General features: G+C 46.5%; 1 protein-coding gene across 2 annotated transcripts in view; it reads right to left on the reverse strand.

The window, feature by feature from the left end:
- Window positions 1-13,243, reverse strand: part of LOC119180910 (uncharacterized) — a 182,884-nt gene extending 169,641 nt beyond the window's left edge. For both annotated transcript variants that reach the window (XM_075875877.1, XM_037432047.2), the window contains exon 1: window positions 13,056-13,243. In XM_075875877.1, the coding sequence (XP_075731992.1) occupies window positions 13,056-13,181 (126 nt within the window). In that variant the 5' untranslated portion in view covers window positions 13,182-13,243. The remainder of the gene's footprint in view (window positions 1-13,055) is intronic.
- Between the last annotated feature and the right edge of the window lie 4,180 nt (window positions 13,244-17,423).

Genomic DNA, 17,423 nt, shown 5'->3' on the forward strand with positions numbered 1-17,423 from the left:
GAAAAACTCAGCCGTGCCCATATCGCAGACCTGAAACCCTTTGTCTCACGGTCTGACGAGCTCGCGCCAATGCCCTGCGGCACTTCGAGCAAGCAACGGGGCACACCTGAATCGGTGGACCGCATTCGGACCCCGCACCGGTACAATCTGAGGAAGCGGTCACCTTTGTGATATCGTGCCGGACGGCGGGCTTCTTCGCAACCGAAGGCCCTCAGTTTACTGTCTAGCCTCAGTAGAGGTTAGCTTCTTTACGGCCTTTTCTCGTGAAGAAGTCGACCCCGCCTAGTCTGCTGGCAGTGTTTCTTCTTTTAAGTGTTAATGTGCATTTTATGTTTCTTTTGTGTAATCCTAAGTGTTATTTGTATTTTGTGTTTTTAATTTTTTTGGTCAGAGATTGAGTGTCATTTTGTTCTGTTTTTTTTTTACTTTTTTCCCCGTGTCTATTTCGTCTACCGCGAAGGGAGCTGTGTGTGAAGTTGAGTTTCAGTGCTTATGCCGGGAGAGAGAGACGAAGGACGCTTTGCGCCTACGCTCGAGCAGCTGTCGGCGGTGTGTGTGAGTGCGCGTTTCTGTGCGTGCTAGGCTTCAGTGCGTGCCCGTGAAGAGTGCGACAACGCCCCATCGACTCGGACACTATAGGTGCTCGGGGCACTGACCTACAGATGCTGTGCTCTGCTCTCGGCCGTCGCCGAAGAAGCCCTGCTGCCTTCCCAGCATAGCTCCTGTGCAGCAGAGTCACGCAGTGAAAGAGTGCTTGGCCCATAAAAATCATAGCTCCTGCGCGAGGCCAGCTGAAAGCAGCTATATGCTGCCGGCCAATGCCAGGGCGCCTCGCAGCCAGTTCTGGTTCGGCCGCCCTCCCTGATCACTGGAGAAGCCCGGCTTCCCGCTACGTTCAGCTCCGTCATCGAGCCAGAAATGCGGGGCCTCTGAACTACAACCGAAGCGTGGCGTTCGTCGGACTCGCGGCTAATCAAGAGCAGCGACAAGCCATCAGAGAGCCCCCCTTGCGTGTATCTGACCTCGCACTCGGGCATCGCAACAAGCGGGCGCGGTCGCGCCCTTCCGTCTCTCTGCGCGGTGGACGCTATTGCGCTAACGGACCACAAACACTACTGCTACTTTCTTGTGCTCCCTTTCACAGTTATTTTCATACTGCCATGTGTTTATTTTGTTAATAATGCATTTGTTTCTCCATTGTCATCATTTTTTTTTTTGCTGTAGCAGTTGCAGAGCTAGACTGAGGTTAGCTGTCGCTCATAGCAGTGTCACTTTAACTGCATAGGTGACGTCCGGCTGCCTTTTGCAGACAGGTAAAGGGCGAATTTAGGAGAGGGGGATGTGGGAATTGAGGCTAGCCTGCGGCCTTTGCGCGGGCTTTGCCGCCTTTTCTTCCGTTCTCATGTCCCGACATGTCTCCCCTCCTCTGCTGTCTGCCGCGCTGGGGGAGCGGAGTGACGTTTAACGCCCTCACTCGGTAGCGGATGTTGACTGTGGTGCCGCGCACGGAGTCTCCCGAGAGGTTTTCGCGCGCTGCGTCGGGAGCGGGCAGACAGATACTCTCCGGGGCTGCAAAGGGTGAGCCACGCAATCTTTTCTGTCCGTCGACCCCCGTCACTCGGGGCTCGTCAGACTTCGCTGACGGCGCCTGGCACCCGAGGCGAACGCTTACGTTTTGTTGCCCCACTGCGCACGCACGGCAAGTCCGAAGGGCGGTACGGTGTCCTAGTGCGTGGCCTAGCTACGCCGACGCGTCTCCCTCCGAAGCCAACTCGAGCGTCTTTGCCCTCGCTCGAGCAACCGGGCCTTTGTCCCGGTGTCTCCGTGGATCACCTTTACCGCGGAGACGTGCTCGTGGCACCCTGTGTAGTACTTTTGTGGCTGCGGCGTGGATAAGCCTATTCGCTTTCCCGTCGCGTCTTTGCAACGGGCTGTACTGCTTTTGGTGTTGCCACAATAAAGTGTTGCGACTCTGAGCAGTATCGTGTTCTCGCCACGGCGACGGTTAACGCGTGCCCTGCGGCTCGCTAAGATCGGACCCACGCTGGTGGCCGTACTCATTTGGTATACGTGTACACCACAAGCCAAAATATGTTTTTTGTTAGAATACATTCTAAAAACTAGGACAACGATCCCTGACAGTGACCCATTATGGGCTAGTGTGCTTTAAAAAGTACAATTCCTTATTCGAGAATAAAAAATGCATAACACAATATTTTGAATTTGCTCATTTGTTCTTAGTTTACCAAAAACTGCAGTAGGTTATTGCTAACTTTGCATATTACGTCTGTTATATTTTGACTCTTATCAGTCGGCAAATTTTGGGGGAACGACAGCCCGTAACGCACGTGGTCAGTACTCATATTTCTTAATTTTTTTATTGTTTCGGAATGTATTCTGGAAAAAAATCAATGGGTGCTGTTTTAGCAAGAACAAATGAATAATCCTGCACAGCATGAGAAGTGTAGAGAGTGTATAGTTTTGTTTGGAGTCTAGTCCTGTGTGGGAGTACTTTATAGCACAATAGTACTTCGTTAGAACACACACATAGTTTCTGCTTTGATAGCGGAACAACTCTGTTTCGCAAACACAAAAGATAGAAACATAGTTGCTACGCTGCCGAACGCCAACACAGTAGTTTCTATCTTATCCCACGCAGCACGCTGGTATTGGACTGATTTTGGCCTTATGTCGGCAAACGTCGGTAGCAATATTAATTCTATGGCGAAAAATCTTGCTACCGCTACTTTCACCCGCATTGGTCCCACGTCGGCAATCCAGCAGTGGGGCAATGGTAGCCTGCCGGCGTTAAATCGTTGACGACTTGCTGAGATTGGGCCAATGAAGTAACTCAGCTAGCTTTTCGATGGCGTCATCGTTCAGGATCCTCAAAATTTTCTTGGTGATCTTGTCAGGTCCGGCCACTGATTCAGTTTTCAGTAGCTGGTTGACAGCCCTAATTTCCTGCTTCGAAAATTTCACGTTCGATTCCTTGTTTAAAGCCCCACGGTAGTCAGCGTGACTCTTGTCTGCCGGGCCAGTGGGGTGCGTCTGGATGATCTCCTCCACGAAGGCCCGCGGGCCATCTTTGTACTTGTGCCGCAGCTTAGCCATCTGGACACGAGTCGCCATTCTAGTGCTGGTGGGGTCCAGCAAGTGCCTGAGAATATTCAATGTTCGCCCTGCAATCATGTTTCCGTTCATCGTATCGGACAGATCCTGCCATTCCTATTCGCAGAGTCGAACGCCGTGGGCCTTAATCTCTCAATTCATCTCGGAAATATTCATGTCGATCTTCCTGTTCAGTTTCTGATAACTCGCTCTTCACTGCATAGATTTCTTGGCCGCTACGAGATGCGCAAGCTGACTGTTTACCATAGACGGGTCGGGAACGCTGTCCACGATGCTTCCGCAGAACCTGTCACCACCTTCAGGTTCTTTGACTGTTTGGCCATTCTATTTATTTTGTAGCTTTTTCTACGTCCGCGAGTAGTTCCTTGCACCAATCCTCGATATCCTCGATTGGCCGTTCCTGCGTCTCTCATTCTCTGTTCTCCCAAAACTTGTTCCAGTCCATGACCTTATCTTTTTGGCAGCCGTGCATCTTGCCTTCATCCTCTCCCTTAGTCACGCACGGGACTCTGTGGTCGCTTCCCAGATCTTCATATATGTTCGACCAAGTGAAAGCGCCCGCGTATGACCAACTGGAGGGATCAGGGGACGTCGCGGCACGCATCCTGTCCGTTTCGAGTGTGCGATGCCGGTTCATTGAGTAGAACCAAGCCAAGCTCGTCCATCAGTCCGGCTAGCCTCCTTTCTTTGAGTGAGTTGGCTCCATATTCCTATTGCGTGTGCGGTGCATTGAAGTCTCCGGAGATTAGGAGGGGACTGGAGGCAGCCTTGGCCTTCGCTTCGCAAAAAAGGGCGCCGAAGTTGTGCGTGAGGCCTCTTTTTGAAGAACACTTTACACGTTAGGTACGAATAGCCTGGCATTCCTGTTTCCAATGGAGGGCATGACTTCATTGAGGTTGTGGTGTATGTCCGACTTCTCGCTGATATCAAGCGAATGGTCCATAAAAGGCCGTGCCTCTCTTAACCACGGTACACACTTTGATGTTCTTCCCCGTGCATTCGCTTCAAAAACACACGCCACAAAGTCAGTAGCTGTGCCATGTCGAAGGATTCTTGCAAAGCAATCATGCTTTGCTTTTCGAGAGGTTTGCTTTTCGAGAGAGTTTTCATATATTGCACCATTGTAGCTTTTTTGTTTTTGAAGCCTCTACAGTTACATTGCCAGACGATGCATCTGCTGAGAAACTTGCGGGACACAGCCATGGTTGCTATTGAAAGGCGTTTCGAAACGCGAGTGTCCAAGCGTCTCTCCTTCTTTAGTGTAGACGGCCTTGACGTTGCTGCTTCTGTTGAGAATTGTCAGTGTGTCCTCTTCGATTCGTCTTGACCTTGTCGCTGTTGGTGTAACTGCGCCGTCCCACGTTCCAGATATTTCATGTGATTATTCACTGCCGCGAGTTGGGTATGGACAAGTTTATCTGTCGAACGATGCGCCACTTTCAAGGGTAAAGTTAAAAAAACATACGCAAATATTCACAAATTGACGGAGCCGATGGGACATGCGTTCGCTCCCACTGGCGTCCGCAGCACCTCCACAAAAGCGTCGTGTACTCGCTTTGTTGTGAATGGGAACGACTAATCGTTTCACGAACCAGTCAGAGTATTTGAGCTGCTTGAGTAAAAACACTTTCTTTCATTGAAAATGAATATCAACACCGCTGCATTGTCGAAGGTGCTGTGAGCCGATGATTGTGACGAATCTTTCTCAATGTTTTAGTTTTGCCATACTGGAAGCGTGAAAAAAATTTCGCTTTGGTTTCTGATCAATTTGATCATCATTGTTTATGTTACCTAGGACCGATAGCAGCAGCATGCAAAGTGGCCATGAATAATGCAGTGAACTTGAGCACACTAAGATGCTCAGATTTTAAACATGCCCCTCAACCAACCACCGGAGCAGGGAGCAGCTGAAAAGGCTAGTTTTTAGCACTATGAAGGCCTGATTAGGAGCCTGCCTAGTTATATATATATATATATATATATATATATATATATATATATATATATATATATATATATATATATATATATATATATATATATATATATATATATATATATAGGGAAAGAAGTGTATACCTAAGGGCTCGTTTTTTCGTGTTTTTAAAGAATAATAATGAGATCTAATAGACAAAATTGCCAAAAAAAGTATAGGACAAAATATTAGACCAAACTGTAATGTAACTATGAAGAAACGTGGATGAAAAGATAACTTGCCGTGGGCAGGATCCGAACCTGCGACCATCGAATGACGCATTCGATGCTCTACCACTGAGCTACCATGACAGCATTCCCCCCAGTCACTTTATAGGGTTTATATGTGAAATAAACATGGGAGTGTCAGTCAGTGCCACTAGTAGCCATGGCGGCGAGTGTAGCACACTCTTTTGAGCCTGTTTGGCGTCACGTAGCACGTGAACTTGTTACGAGTGGGCAGCTGACCAATAATCCCTCGTATGCAACCTAAAGGCACTATGTCTGCCAGTACGAGACCCTCGTTAATGAATAAGAAAAGAAGCGTATACCTAAGGGCTTGCTTTTCCGTGTTTTTACACAATAATAATAAGATCTAACAGACAATAATGCAAAGAAAATCATAGGAAAAGATATTAGTATAGGATAAGGCGCTCTCCAGCGCCTTCTCGTGGGGCGCCCTTTTAGCAAAGAGAAGAGCAGCTCGTGCAGAAGTCGGTACCCGCATTGACTGTCGCTGTCAAGCATCATCGACAAGTGTGCGCCAATAAACGTCTCTCTCTCTCTCTCTCTCTCTCTCTCTCTATATATATATATATATATATATATATATAAATCAGCTGACAAGGTCAAGTATATTTGCCCTCCCCGCACTCGCGAATAAGTTGGTACACCACTGCGAAACGTACTCACAGTACGCGAGTAATGACAAGCAGATAAACTTGCCCTGCATTTCTACGCACGAAGGGCACAGGAAACGTACTCAAACGTACCGATGAACGCAAATAAGCATCTCCGTTGTTATTTCATGTGCCTGAAAAGTGCAAACGGAGACTGTGCAACAAGTGCAGTGGCTTCTGTGCACACAATAACTGCGACAAAATCGTTTCGGTGAAAGCCCAAAGTGCACGATTATCTCCATTGCAAGATAAGTGATCACACACGTGAGCGTCTCGTCTCCACAGGGACGAGACGCTCACGAGAAGTACGCGTGGGAGATGAGAGCACGCCTGACTGTGTCGTGACTATCTGGGACGTGGGCTCATTCGGCCATCTCGCTGGTAATGCTGAGAACACGATAGCACCTCCAAGATGCGCATCGCCAGCGGTAAGAGGTATACATAAATAACCGACTGCTTGGACATTGAAGGAGTTGTTCCTTCGTGGCTCAGTGGCTAGTGCCTTGCACCCACATTTCATAGGTCGGACGATTGACTTCGCACGCCTGAGTTAATTTCTGGATTATTTTCCGTCTTGAGTTTTCCTATGTATAGATACAGATGCATACATGGTGAATGGCGGTGACGTGAGCGCCAGCGCGAATGTCAAGCCGAAATTGTCCACATATTCGCGATTGCAATATTACGCGTCTTCGTGCAGTCTTTTACTCTTTTACACTGTCGTGTACGTGTCGTTGTCTTGCAGACGGAGTGTCCAGTGCGCAAGATCACCCAAACGATCTTTTGAAAAGGAAGTCACAAAAGAGCATGATGGTTGGAGAGTACTGTAAAAGCTTGCCAGTAGAAGTAAGAGCGAAATTTTGCTACTGCCCACATACAACGAGAAATTCGGGCTCCGTGACTGAATAATTGCACTCCGAGGAGGAGAGCAGCCTGTTGGAATAAGCGATCATGTGATTCAGCCCACATAGTCACTGGGCCAGCACAGCGCGGATTCCGGTGACAACTGGGATGAGTGCGAACTTTCATTGGTGCTGAAGGGTTGAAATGAGCTAAAACAGGAGAAAACGTGAGCAGAGTGTCGACCTTTGAAAAACGGGCAGGTTGGGGAGGGCATCAGTTACAGGGGTGTCTTGTTAGACAAGGTCCGCGATAGGTCCAGCAATTTCTGTGAAATCTTTGGCAAACCATCGAAAGTAGAAGCAGAACCTCACAAAGTTGTGAACGCTTATAGAAGAACTTCCCAGATCAAATATTCCTTGTATTAAGGTCTACACCAAAAGCACCAGCAATATGCCTAATCGTCGTTAAGCAGCTCCATCTAAACCGGCATTTAGAAAAACTTATGTGAATTCCGGCAAGACAGAACACGTCAAGAATAACTGTGAGTCTCTCAGAGGGAGTTTTGAGCATGGGCGGAAACAAAATGCTGTCTCGTAAATGGTATAGGCCCGTGGACTACTTGAGTCCGCGAAGCTGGGAGTCGATCATTCGTTCGAATGTGGTTAGGGCATACGTAACATAGGCTGAAAGGCGTGACCTTGTACTGATAGAGTCTATTAGGTGTTACAAAAGCCGTTTTCTGTCGCTCGATGAAGTCCACAGAAATCTGTCAATACTCGGAACGAAGTGGCTAGAAGAAAAGTACGCGGCAATATGGAGACAATAAACCACGTCATGTCTTTGTGGTAGAAGGTAGGCATTTTCCATTGTATTGATGTTGAAGTAGTGCTAGTCAACACTGAAGCACCGCGATCCGCCTTTCTTTTTACCACACAGTACTGGAGACGCCCAGCAACTAGAGAACGGCTCTGTAAAGTTCTTGAATAGCATCTTGTTTACTTCCTATTGAATGACACCTCTTTAGACGCAGACACTATGTAGAGGCGGCGGTGAACAGAGTTGGCGTTACTAGTGATTATAGAATGCCGGACAATGGAGCTATCCGCTAAAAGTCAGCAACCAGAATCAAAAATCTCCTGATCGGACCTGAGAACAAACTAGAGCACTTCGAAATCTTCACAAGCAAGGTCAACAGCGACCGTGTTTAAACTTTTACGGCTCTCCCAATTGTTTTCGGTCGTGCATGCTGCGTAACAACGGCATTCAGACCACAAACGTCTACCAGTGAATCCAGGAGCGAACATAGGTGGCCTACGGATGTGCCTATAGGTACCTGTATACTTGTGAAGCGAAAATTTACAACAGGTAGCTTGGTTGCAATAGCCATGATGCTGAGAACCGTATAGAAACCAGCAACAAAATGCGTGAACAGCCAATCGGAAAGGGGCGCAGCGCAGTATTCGACGTCTAGCCAGCTGGTGAGGTCAGCGTGTCGAGGTACTTAACAAGTTTACGGGCTAGATGAAGAAAGTACCTGCAATTCAATTGACGTGGAGGTTTCCATAGCAAGTACTGGCGGCAAATGAAGTCAGATAACACCAATAGTGCAACTAATAAACGCAGAATCAACAGCTTGAAAAGGTAATCTATTATAAGGTCGGGAGTGAGATGATGTGGACGAAACAGCAGACAGGACCACCACTTCATGACCTGAAACTCTGAATTGTGCCTTACACTTTAAGGCGAAGGGAACAGTGCCTCAATCAGCAACCTAAGCCACACTGGTATCGGGTGGCATAAGGATTTTTTTTCAGCGACTTTCAGTGACGACTCGATGCACATTGATAAGAGAAACGTGAGCACCTGTGTAGATCAAAGCTTGGGTAGGAGTGCCATCAACAGAGACTTCAAGGGTGTACCATTGTAGACGCCAGGGCAAACGAGGGTTTTCGGGTAAAGTCGACCATTTAGCTTCACCTGAAGAAGCTGCATGGTAGACCTTATCCGAAAAATTTACCGACTGCGTCCAAGCTATCCAGACAACATTCTATTGTCCTCCTCCTCAATTTATGTAAGAGTAATAGGCGGCAGGTGAGCTGCATACCTATTGCTTGGACCTATATCACATCAACCCGTTCCGTTGCCCTTTGGTTCGGATTCCTTGAAGCCGTGGCTACTCTGGACTCACCATGCGTTGAAATTTTTGTAATGGAAGCCTGCTGACTATAGCGAATGCATTATGAGCCAGGAAATCATATTTGTGATTTGGTGTCCAAAAATACACTGCGAATCATTGTCATGTCCACCAGAGTTAGCGCCAAGTTATCAAGAAAGCAAACATGTCTCACGTGTTTTTTTTCGGGCGATTTGTTGGTGAGATATTAAATTGGGAGCACAGGTATTTAAGTGAGTTTGTACCAATCTATATTGTTTTTTAAAAGCGCGAAACATCTGTTGTAAGGAGATGACAGAAAACAGGTGTACGTACACTTTTTACAGTTGACAGCATTGCGGGCAGAAACAGCCAAGTTGGCGAGAGCAGGCACCACTTAGACCTTCACTTTTCGTTTTCTAGGTGAGTGGCACATAAGAATACCGTGTGGTGGTGAAGGCACTGACTTGGTGCAGCCGTAGAAAGACAGTAGTGTAAGGGGTCAATATCCATGTGCGCTGGGGGAGTAAGTTGTATGATAAGGCTTCGGACGGAGAACGTGAACGATGTCGGAACGGGCTTGCGTGGAGGAGCATGAAGACGTTTTTATTTGTTCTATACGTGACGTCAGCCATTGGCGGCGCACACGATATGGGCCGTAGTACGAGAACAGTAGCTTCACAGAAACTTCAATACTGCGTGCTGGAGACCACAAGAGAACAAGAGATGCTAAAGGAAAGTGGGCGTTATGGGAAAGGCTGTCGTAATGAGATTTTAGCCCCGCTTGGCTATCAGTTTGCCAAACAGCGGGCATGCTGACGTGCAAGGTCGGTGCAAGGTATAGCTTCTCGAACATAACCAGTGGGTGGGTACGTCAAAGGAGGCATTGTTGTGTCCATATGTAGCGTTGGGTTTTGGCCAAATAAAAGAAAGAAAGGCGAATAGCCAGCCGTCTGGTGCCGCATCGTATTGTGTTAATGTGACAAAATGAACACTGCATCGCAATCTTGCTTATCGGCAAACACCTACATTGCCTGCATGTATTGTTTTGGTTCAATCACTCCATGAAACAATTCGTCTGCGGCTGGTGGGCCATGGTTAGCTTATGTTTAGTCAAGCAATACATTAAAGTATCAATGATGACACGAGATAGAAACTGCCTTGCACGGTTCCTCAGAAGCTCCCGCAGTGATCCATGCTGAAGGATGACGTTGTGAAGCAAGAAGTTTGCTACGTTGGCCTCGCAGTTTGTGGGAAGTGCGCGAGTATTTGCCAACTGTGTGGCATAGCCCTTGGCAACGGCGATTCATTGATTTATCAAGACAGGCGTAGAGAACGGACCAAGCAAGTCGAGGCTGACACGGTATTATGGTTAATATGGAACGTCGACGGATAGAAGACAGCCGGCCGTTGGGACTGTTGACTTGTTAAAGCGCTGAAAAATATCGCACGAAGTCATGTAACGGCGTACTGATCTATAAATTGCTTGCCAGTAGACCCGATAGTAGGCACGATCGTAGGTGCGAGAACCGCCGAGGTACCCTGCTATCGGCGCGTCGTGAAGCTGGACCAGAACAATTTAACGAAGGCGTGCCAGAATCACAAGTAAGAGGCCAGGACAATCGCGTATCAGACTGCGACGTAGCGAAGTGCCGTTGCGCAGCACGGAGGGACGAAGGAATGAATCGGGAGCCGTAAAGTTGAGGTGGTTGATCATCTTACGAAGAGTATGATGTCGTTGCCCATAAGAAATGTTGAATGATCAGGTCAGTTATAGAAAGCACAGACTGAATGGTATCGTTCGCAGAAGGATATGGTGGGTTGCCTAGATAACGGTAGAGGCAGTCGGCGTCTTGATGCAAGTGACCACTCTTGTAGACAAGACTGAACGTGTACTCTTGAAGTCGTAGTGCTCAACGAACAAGTCGACCAGCCGGATTCTTGAGTGAAGACAGCCAGCATAGGGCGTGGCGATCACTTACCATAGTGAAGGGTCTGCCGCACAGATAGGGGAGAAATTTTCTGACAACCTAAACAAGAGCAAGGCACTCTCTCTCGACTTTTCTTCCACTCAGCTGCGGAGAGGAAGTGGCTGGCGTAAGCATTGACGCAGCCATGGTGAACACATTGCTTTTGACCAAGGACAGTGCCGATACCATGACCACAGCCATCGGTGGGTACTTTAGTAGGCGCAAAGTCGTTGAAATGGGCCTACACAGGGGGTGACGAGAGTCGGTCGACGAGCCGCAAAATAAAGAAACGTTCTTTTCTAGAAGGCATGTGAGGGGCTGCGCAATCACTGCCAAATCTTTAACAAAGCGGGGAAAATACGAGCACAGGCCAAAAATCAAGTGAACGTCCTTGGAAGAACGTGGGGCAGGGAAATAGGAGACAGCCGATTTTTTCGCTGAATCAGGTCGTATACCTGCAGCGTCAACAAGATGGCCGAGCACACTGACCTCTCAGCATTTAAAGGGGCATTTTGATGAGTTGAGTTGAATACCGGCGGTATGAAAGACTTGCGAAATAACCGACAAGCGTAGCAGGTGACTCATTAACGTCAGGAAGAAAAGGACGACATCTTCCAGGTAGCAGAGGCATATGGACCACTTAAAACTCCTCAGTAGCGGCACCATCAAGCACTCAAATGTAGCTGGCGCGTTGCACAACCCAAAGGGCTTGACTTTAAATTGGTGTAGATCATCGGGTGTAATAAAGGAGGTCTTTTCTCAATCACTTTCATCGACAGCTATTGTTATGTGCAGCTCACTTAAAGGACAAAGTAGTGAAGGTCTAGGTGGTGTCCACTCTAGTAATGTTAGTTGTTTTTGCCCACATTGCTGTAGACTTAAATACTTCCGTTTTCTGTCACCTCCTCCTGTAACATCTTTGATGGAGGAGCTGAGTACATGCGGACACATCACGAAACATCGCAGAGGACGTCTTGTTGGACAGTTCATTATGTCGACAGACAATTACACCGATCAAGCCTCCACTATGCCTATTGCACCGAGCAACGTTGTTGTGAGTCACCTCCGAGACCTTTCTTCGAAACTCATAATATGCACGTGGAGAAAAGGCTGGCCTACTACGAGTGCATCAGAAACACCAATCACTGGGATCCGACTTTGAGGCTCGCAATTGTAGGCTACTGCCTCAGGGGTATGGCCAGTGTGCGGTTTGAAAAGCACGAAGAGGAGCTGACGAGCTCCGACGTATGTAAAGAAAAAAAATAAACACCTTTTCAAGAACCCCAATGCACGCGAGCGAGCCGCCTAGAAGGAACGCTCGCGCCGGGCGCTAAATTCAATGGAGCCATACATGATTTACATACAAGATGGCTTAGCCTTGTGCCGTCAAGTTGATAGACAAATTCCTGAAGCCGACAAAGTAAGCCACATTCACAAAGGCATCTCTGAGAACGCCTTTCACTTGCTTGTGTTTAAAGACTGCTCCACCTTTGACGACTTTATCAGGGAGTCCTGATGGTTTGAATAGACAAAGAGTCGACGAGTTAAACAGCATTTTGTTCGGCTCCCTAACACTGCCACGACGTCGTGTGAAGACGCCGAGATCCAGCCACCGCCCAGTAACAAATAGTTCCTTCGTCTTGTGCAGCGAGAGCAGGCATCACCTACTCCTTCACTTTTTCGTCCTCTGGGTGGACGGCACGTAACGAAATTTCTAAAATAGAGTGTTCATTTGTGTTATCTGTCTCCTTATATCTAGTCTGTTTACCGCTCCTAAATACTAACAGAGATTTAATTTCGTAATAACATCACACAGAATACTGAATGAACTTGATAGCAAACAGGGAAGCTTGCATTCATTGTGTTGATATTGGCGATACAACTTCTCTTGTAAAAACAATACCAAACACCTCCGAACGTGAAACCACAAATTACATTGCAGTTTCGCATCGTGCAGTTGGACAATATCCAAAGGTTCATAGACGTCTGCATAGCAAAATATATTTGTGACCTCCATTCTAAATAGAGGTGCAACTGCTTTAGGAATGAAAGAAAAAATAGTGTTTTGCTCTTGAACAATTTTACCTTCATGAGATCTGCCAAGGTAGGGACCTCATCTTCCTCTTCTGTGGAAGTACACGAAGAACGTTCAACGGCAGTGAAGCTGCAAATACAGAAAGCTATTAGGTGCAGTGTGAAGAACTTCATCATTCCACTCCCTGATTGCGGTCGAAGCTTTCGCCAGCAATCAAGACTCTGTGCTTTGGAAGAACTCGCTGCCTTATTTATATATCAAGGAGGCCAGATGACAATACGTAGGTTTCCTTTCAATAACATTTTGATGAAACGTTCCCCTAAACAAAAAGACAATACATTTCTCTGAAGTGTTTGTTTAAAATGCTCGATTACACATGTTAGTGTGACTCCTTTCACGGCATGAAGCCTCTGAGATAAAGCTTGACTGAAGACGACCAAGGCAACAGCATAACCGACTACGCAAATTCGCTTGATTAACTACTCTGCTTCTATGAGCTGAAAGAACTATTCAGTGAGCGTTTTAAATTTCAAGAAATAGAAAGCAAGTAACTAGACCCCCAGTATAGTAGGAGTACAGTGTAACATCTATTTTGTAAGGCACAGTATAGAACTCCCTTGAATAGGTGTCAGGTGTAAGTCCGAGAGACGACAACGTCATTATCCACAGCCTGACTGCGCCCACTGCGGGGAAAAGTCCTCTCACAAGATCCGCCAATCAAGATGGACTTGTGCTTTCTGCGGTGCTTTATGCAGGCGAACTTTTTTATTGCACCGGCCCATATAACTTTCTTTATCCAGCTTGAGCGTTTGCTTTTTCTGGGAATGCAGTCAGGCAGGCACGCAGCCAGGATGTTTTTTAGGGGTGAAGCTCCTTATTGCGGCACCCGTTCGTCCCTCGTAGTCGAAGTAGTAGTGTGTAACCAGTCTTACATTTTGACCTCCTAGGTGGTGCCAGTGAGAAATTTCTTCTATGCGTTGTTGAACAAAAAAAAATTCTCCTCTCTCTCTCATTTCGCCTTAGCAGCCATTGGCATGTACATTGAGAACTATCTGACAAGAAAGGGTTGCTACGTTATACCCACTGGGCGTAACCTCCTTGTTTTTTGAAAGGTTTAGCGAGCGTTGGGCCGCAGTGCTATGAATCAGTGAACTAGTATATACCCTGATCTCGAGGTGGGTAAGTGTGGGAAGTAGACACGAAGGGCAAGCCGTAACAAAGTGTGCGTGTGCCTCCTTTCGTTCAGTCCTTGAAATGTCCGCTGGATGGCGGTGCATAGGCGGAATATAGGATGAATAGATGCGAGATAGTGGTACTTGAAGTGTTGAATATATAGACGAACGGACACACAGATGCTTGAACAGACTGACGGATGGCTGCACCGACGAATGGACGCACGGACGGATGCATGGACTAACGCAGGGTCGGAAGCACAGATAGACGTGCGCACGCACGAACAGACGCACGCACAGACAGGCGAATGGACGCATGGACGGTCACATAGATGGACGCATGGACGTATGGAAGAAGAACGAATGAACAGACGGATGCTTCGCCCCACTCTCCATGATTCGCTCCGTGGATATGCTGCCATTTTTTGGGGGGGGGGGGAGGGGCTGGGGATACACGACTTATATCTTCGAAAGAAAGTCGTTTATAGCAAAAAGAAAACGTTGTTGGTGATATAGATGGTGCATAATTATTGGAAGAACCTGAAAACAGGAGCTTAGCGCTAAAGCTGAGTTAGTCAGCGATGGCAGGAGAATTTCGGCACTGCAATAAAGCTAGTTCCTGGGAACCAGAGAAAATCCTTTCCTACCGAATAATCACGACCAAGTTGGCTAATGATGAACCAGTAACGGGAAAACCAGTGACAAAAAAGGGGGGCATTGCAAGAGAACCTGTGCCCACTTATGCATGTGTAGATATATATATATATATATATATATATATATATATATATATATATATATATTTATTTATTTATATATATATATTGTCTAGACACAGAAGTGCGATATGAAAGAGGCCAATTAATTTATTGAAAGACGCTTGTAAAGAGGACCAGGCAGGAGCTTCATCTTTCTTTCTTACTGCGTGAGCCCTTCTCTGCAGCTTCAACGCGGCATTTGCTTCCTTCCAGGAAAAGCATCGTCCCGACGCTCTGCTACAAAATACGCGGTGTATGTAGTTGACGTATTATGCAACGGACTCGTGCAATATGGCTTCATAAGCGCAACGTGCATGATTTCTGATTTTTGCAGGCGAGCTTGCAAGGAACTGTCAGAGATGACCTCATAATTCACGTCACTTACGGGCCGTACAACATTGTAGGGAACAAAGTACTTCTTCAGTAACTTTTCAGAAAGGCGGCATCGGCGAAAAAAGCTCTAAACCCACACTTTCTCGCCTGGTTGATAAGTGACGTATTGTTGTAGCAGGTTATAACGTTGTGCGTCATGACTCTGCGTCCGGGTGATTCGCACACGTGCTAGCTGCTGCGCCTCTTCAGCTCGTTGGGTAAAGGCTTGAACATGCGTGACTGTATCGTCGAAGTCCTGCAGCAACATGGCATCAAGCATTGTCGTCTATTCACGGCCATAAAAAAGACTAAATGGCGTGCTTCGAGTATTTTCCTGCTGCGCTGTATTATAGGCAAACGTCACGCATGGTAGAACATCGTCCCAATTTTTATGATTCACGTCGATGTACATACTCAGCATATAGGCAATTAATTGCCTTGTTGAGACGTTCTGTTAAGCCGTTAGTTTGTGGGTGGTAGGAGGTACTTTTCGGATGCGCTGTTCCACTCAGCTCAAGCATTGACTTAAGGAGCATGGCAGTGAAAGTGGTACCTCTGTCCGTTATTTTAATTCTAGGAGCACGATGCCTGAAAACGATATTTTCAATAAAAAATTGTGCCGATTCTACTGCGGTTCCGCTTGATGTAGCCCTTGTTTCTGCATAGTGAGTAAGATAGTCAGTAGTGACAATTACTAACTTGTTTCCAGTATGCGAATTCGGAAATATTCCAAGAAGGTCCACCTAATTTGTGGGAAAGGTATGGTGGGCACTTGAACTGGTTGCAACAATGCGGCTGGTTTTAAATGTGGTGATTTTTGTCATGGAAAATCGAGGCATGTGTGGACGCAATGCTTTAGAGTGCCTGGAAGCTTCGGCCAGTAGTACTTTTGTTGGATTCTGGTCAATGTGCGCGTGTATCCGAGGTGGCCAGAGGTTGGCTCATCGTGGCAAGCACTCAGGATCTCATCACGAATGGATGTCGGGACGACAAGTAAGTGGGAATTTCTGCTGAAGAAAACGTTCATCTTATTTATTTTCATACTCTCAGGGCCCAAGGGCATTAGAGAGAGGAGTGGTCTGATAAACAATACAACAATAACTGCAATTTTTAAGGCGGCAGATTCTTCGATTCCAGCAATGGAGTTAGGAAGGTGGTTCCAGTCACTGCTTGTTTGAGGCAAAAAAGAAGCACGGCAAGTGTTAGTGCGGTATATGGGAACTTTAACGTTAAGATGATGGTCGAACCGTGGTGATACATAATCTGGGGGAAGAAAAATATTATTTGAAGTGTTGAATTTGTGTAAACGTTTTTGTGGAATAGGTTGAGACGGAAGTTTTTACGGCATGACTTAAGTGTTGGTAAACCTAGGGTAGCTTTCATTGAAGAAACACTGGCGTAGTGGTTGTAGTGAGAGAGCACAAAATGAGCTGCACGGTTCTGAACGAATTCAAGGGCTGTAGGTAATACGGAGCTAAATGGATACCAAATAGAACAAGCGTATTCCAGTTTTAATCTTACGAGTGTTGTGTACAATTTAAGTTTTAAATCTGAAGAAACGGATGAAAAATGACGGTGGAGAAATCCAATCATGTGATTAGCGTAATTACGTATTCAATATGCATATTTCCAGAGAGGTTGTGGGTTATATGCACGCCAAGGTAACGGTAACTAGTAACGCGGTTTAAAGAGGAGTTTTTAAGGGTATAGAAAAAATGGTCATTGACTTTATTGTGATGCATTACTCTCATAACTTTACACTTACGGATGTTTAATTTCATGAGCCACTTGTCGCACCAGTTAGAAACAGCGTCAATGTCGGACTCCATGTAGAAACGTCATGTGGGTTATGAATGACACGATATTGCACATAATCATCAGCAAACTCCTAATGGTCGAATTAATTCCGACAGGCAAATTATTAATATAAGTAAGAAAAAGCAATGGACCTAAACCCGAGCCCTGTTGTACACCTGATGTTACAGCAACGGTAGGAGAGTTATAATTATTAGCGTGAACATACTGCAGACAGATTGTTAGGAAAGAGTGAATCCAGTCAAGGATGTTAGGATCTATACTTAGCTTGCTCATTTTAAGAAGAAGGAGAGTATGCGAA

The sequence above is a fragment of the Rhipicephalus microplus genome, chromosome 10, assembly GCF_043290135.1.
Source record: "Rhipicephalus microplus isolate Deutch F79 chromosome 10, USDA_Rmic, whole genome shotgun sequence".
Lineage (NCBI taxonomy): Eukaryota > Metazoa > Arthropoda > Arachnida > Ixodida > Ixodidae > Rhipicephalus > Rhipicephalus microplus.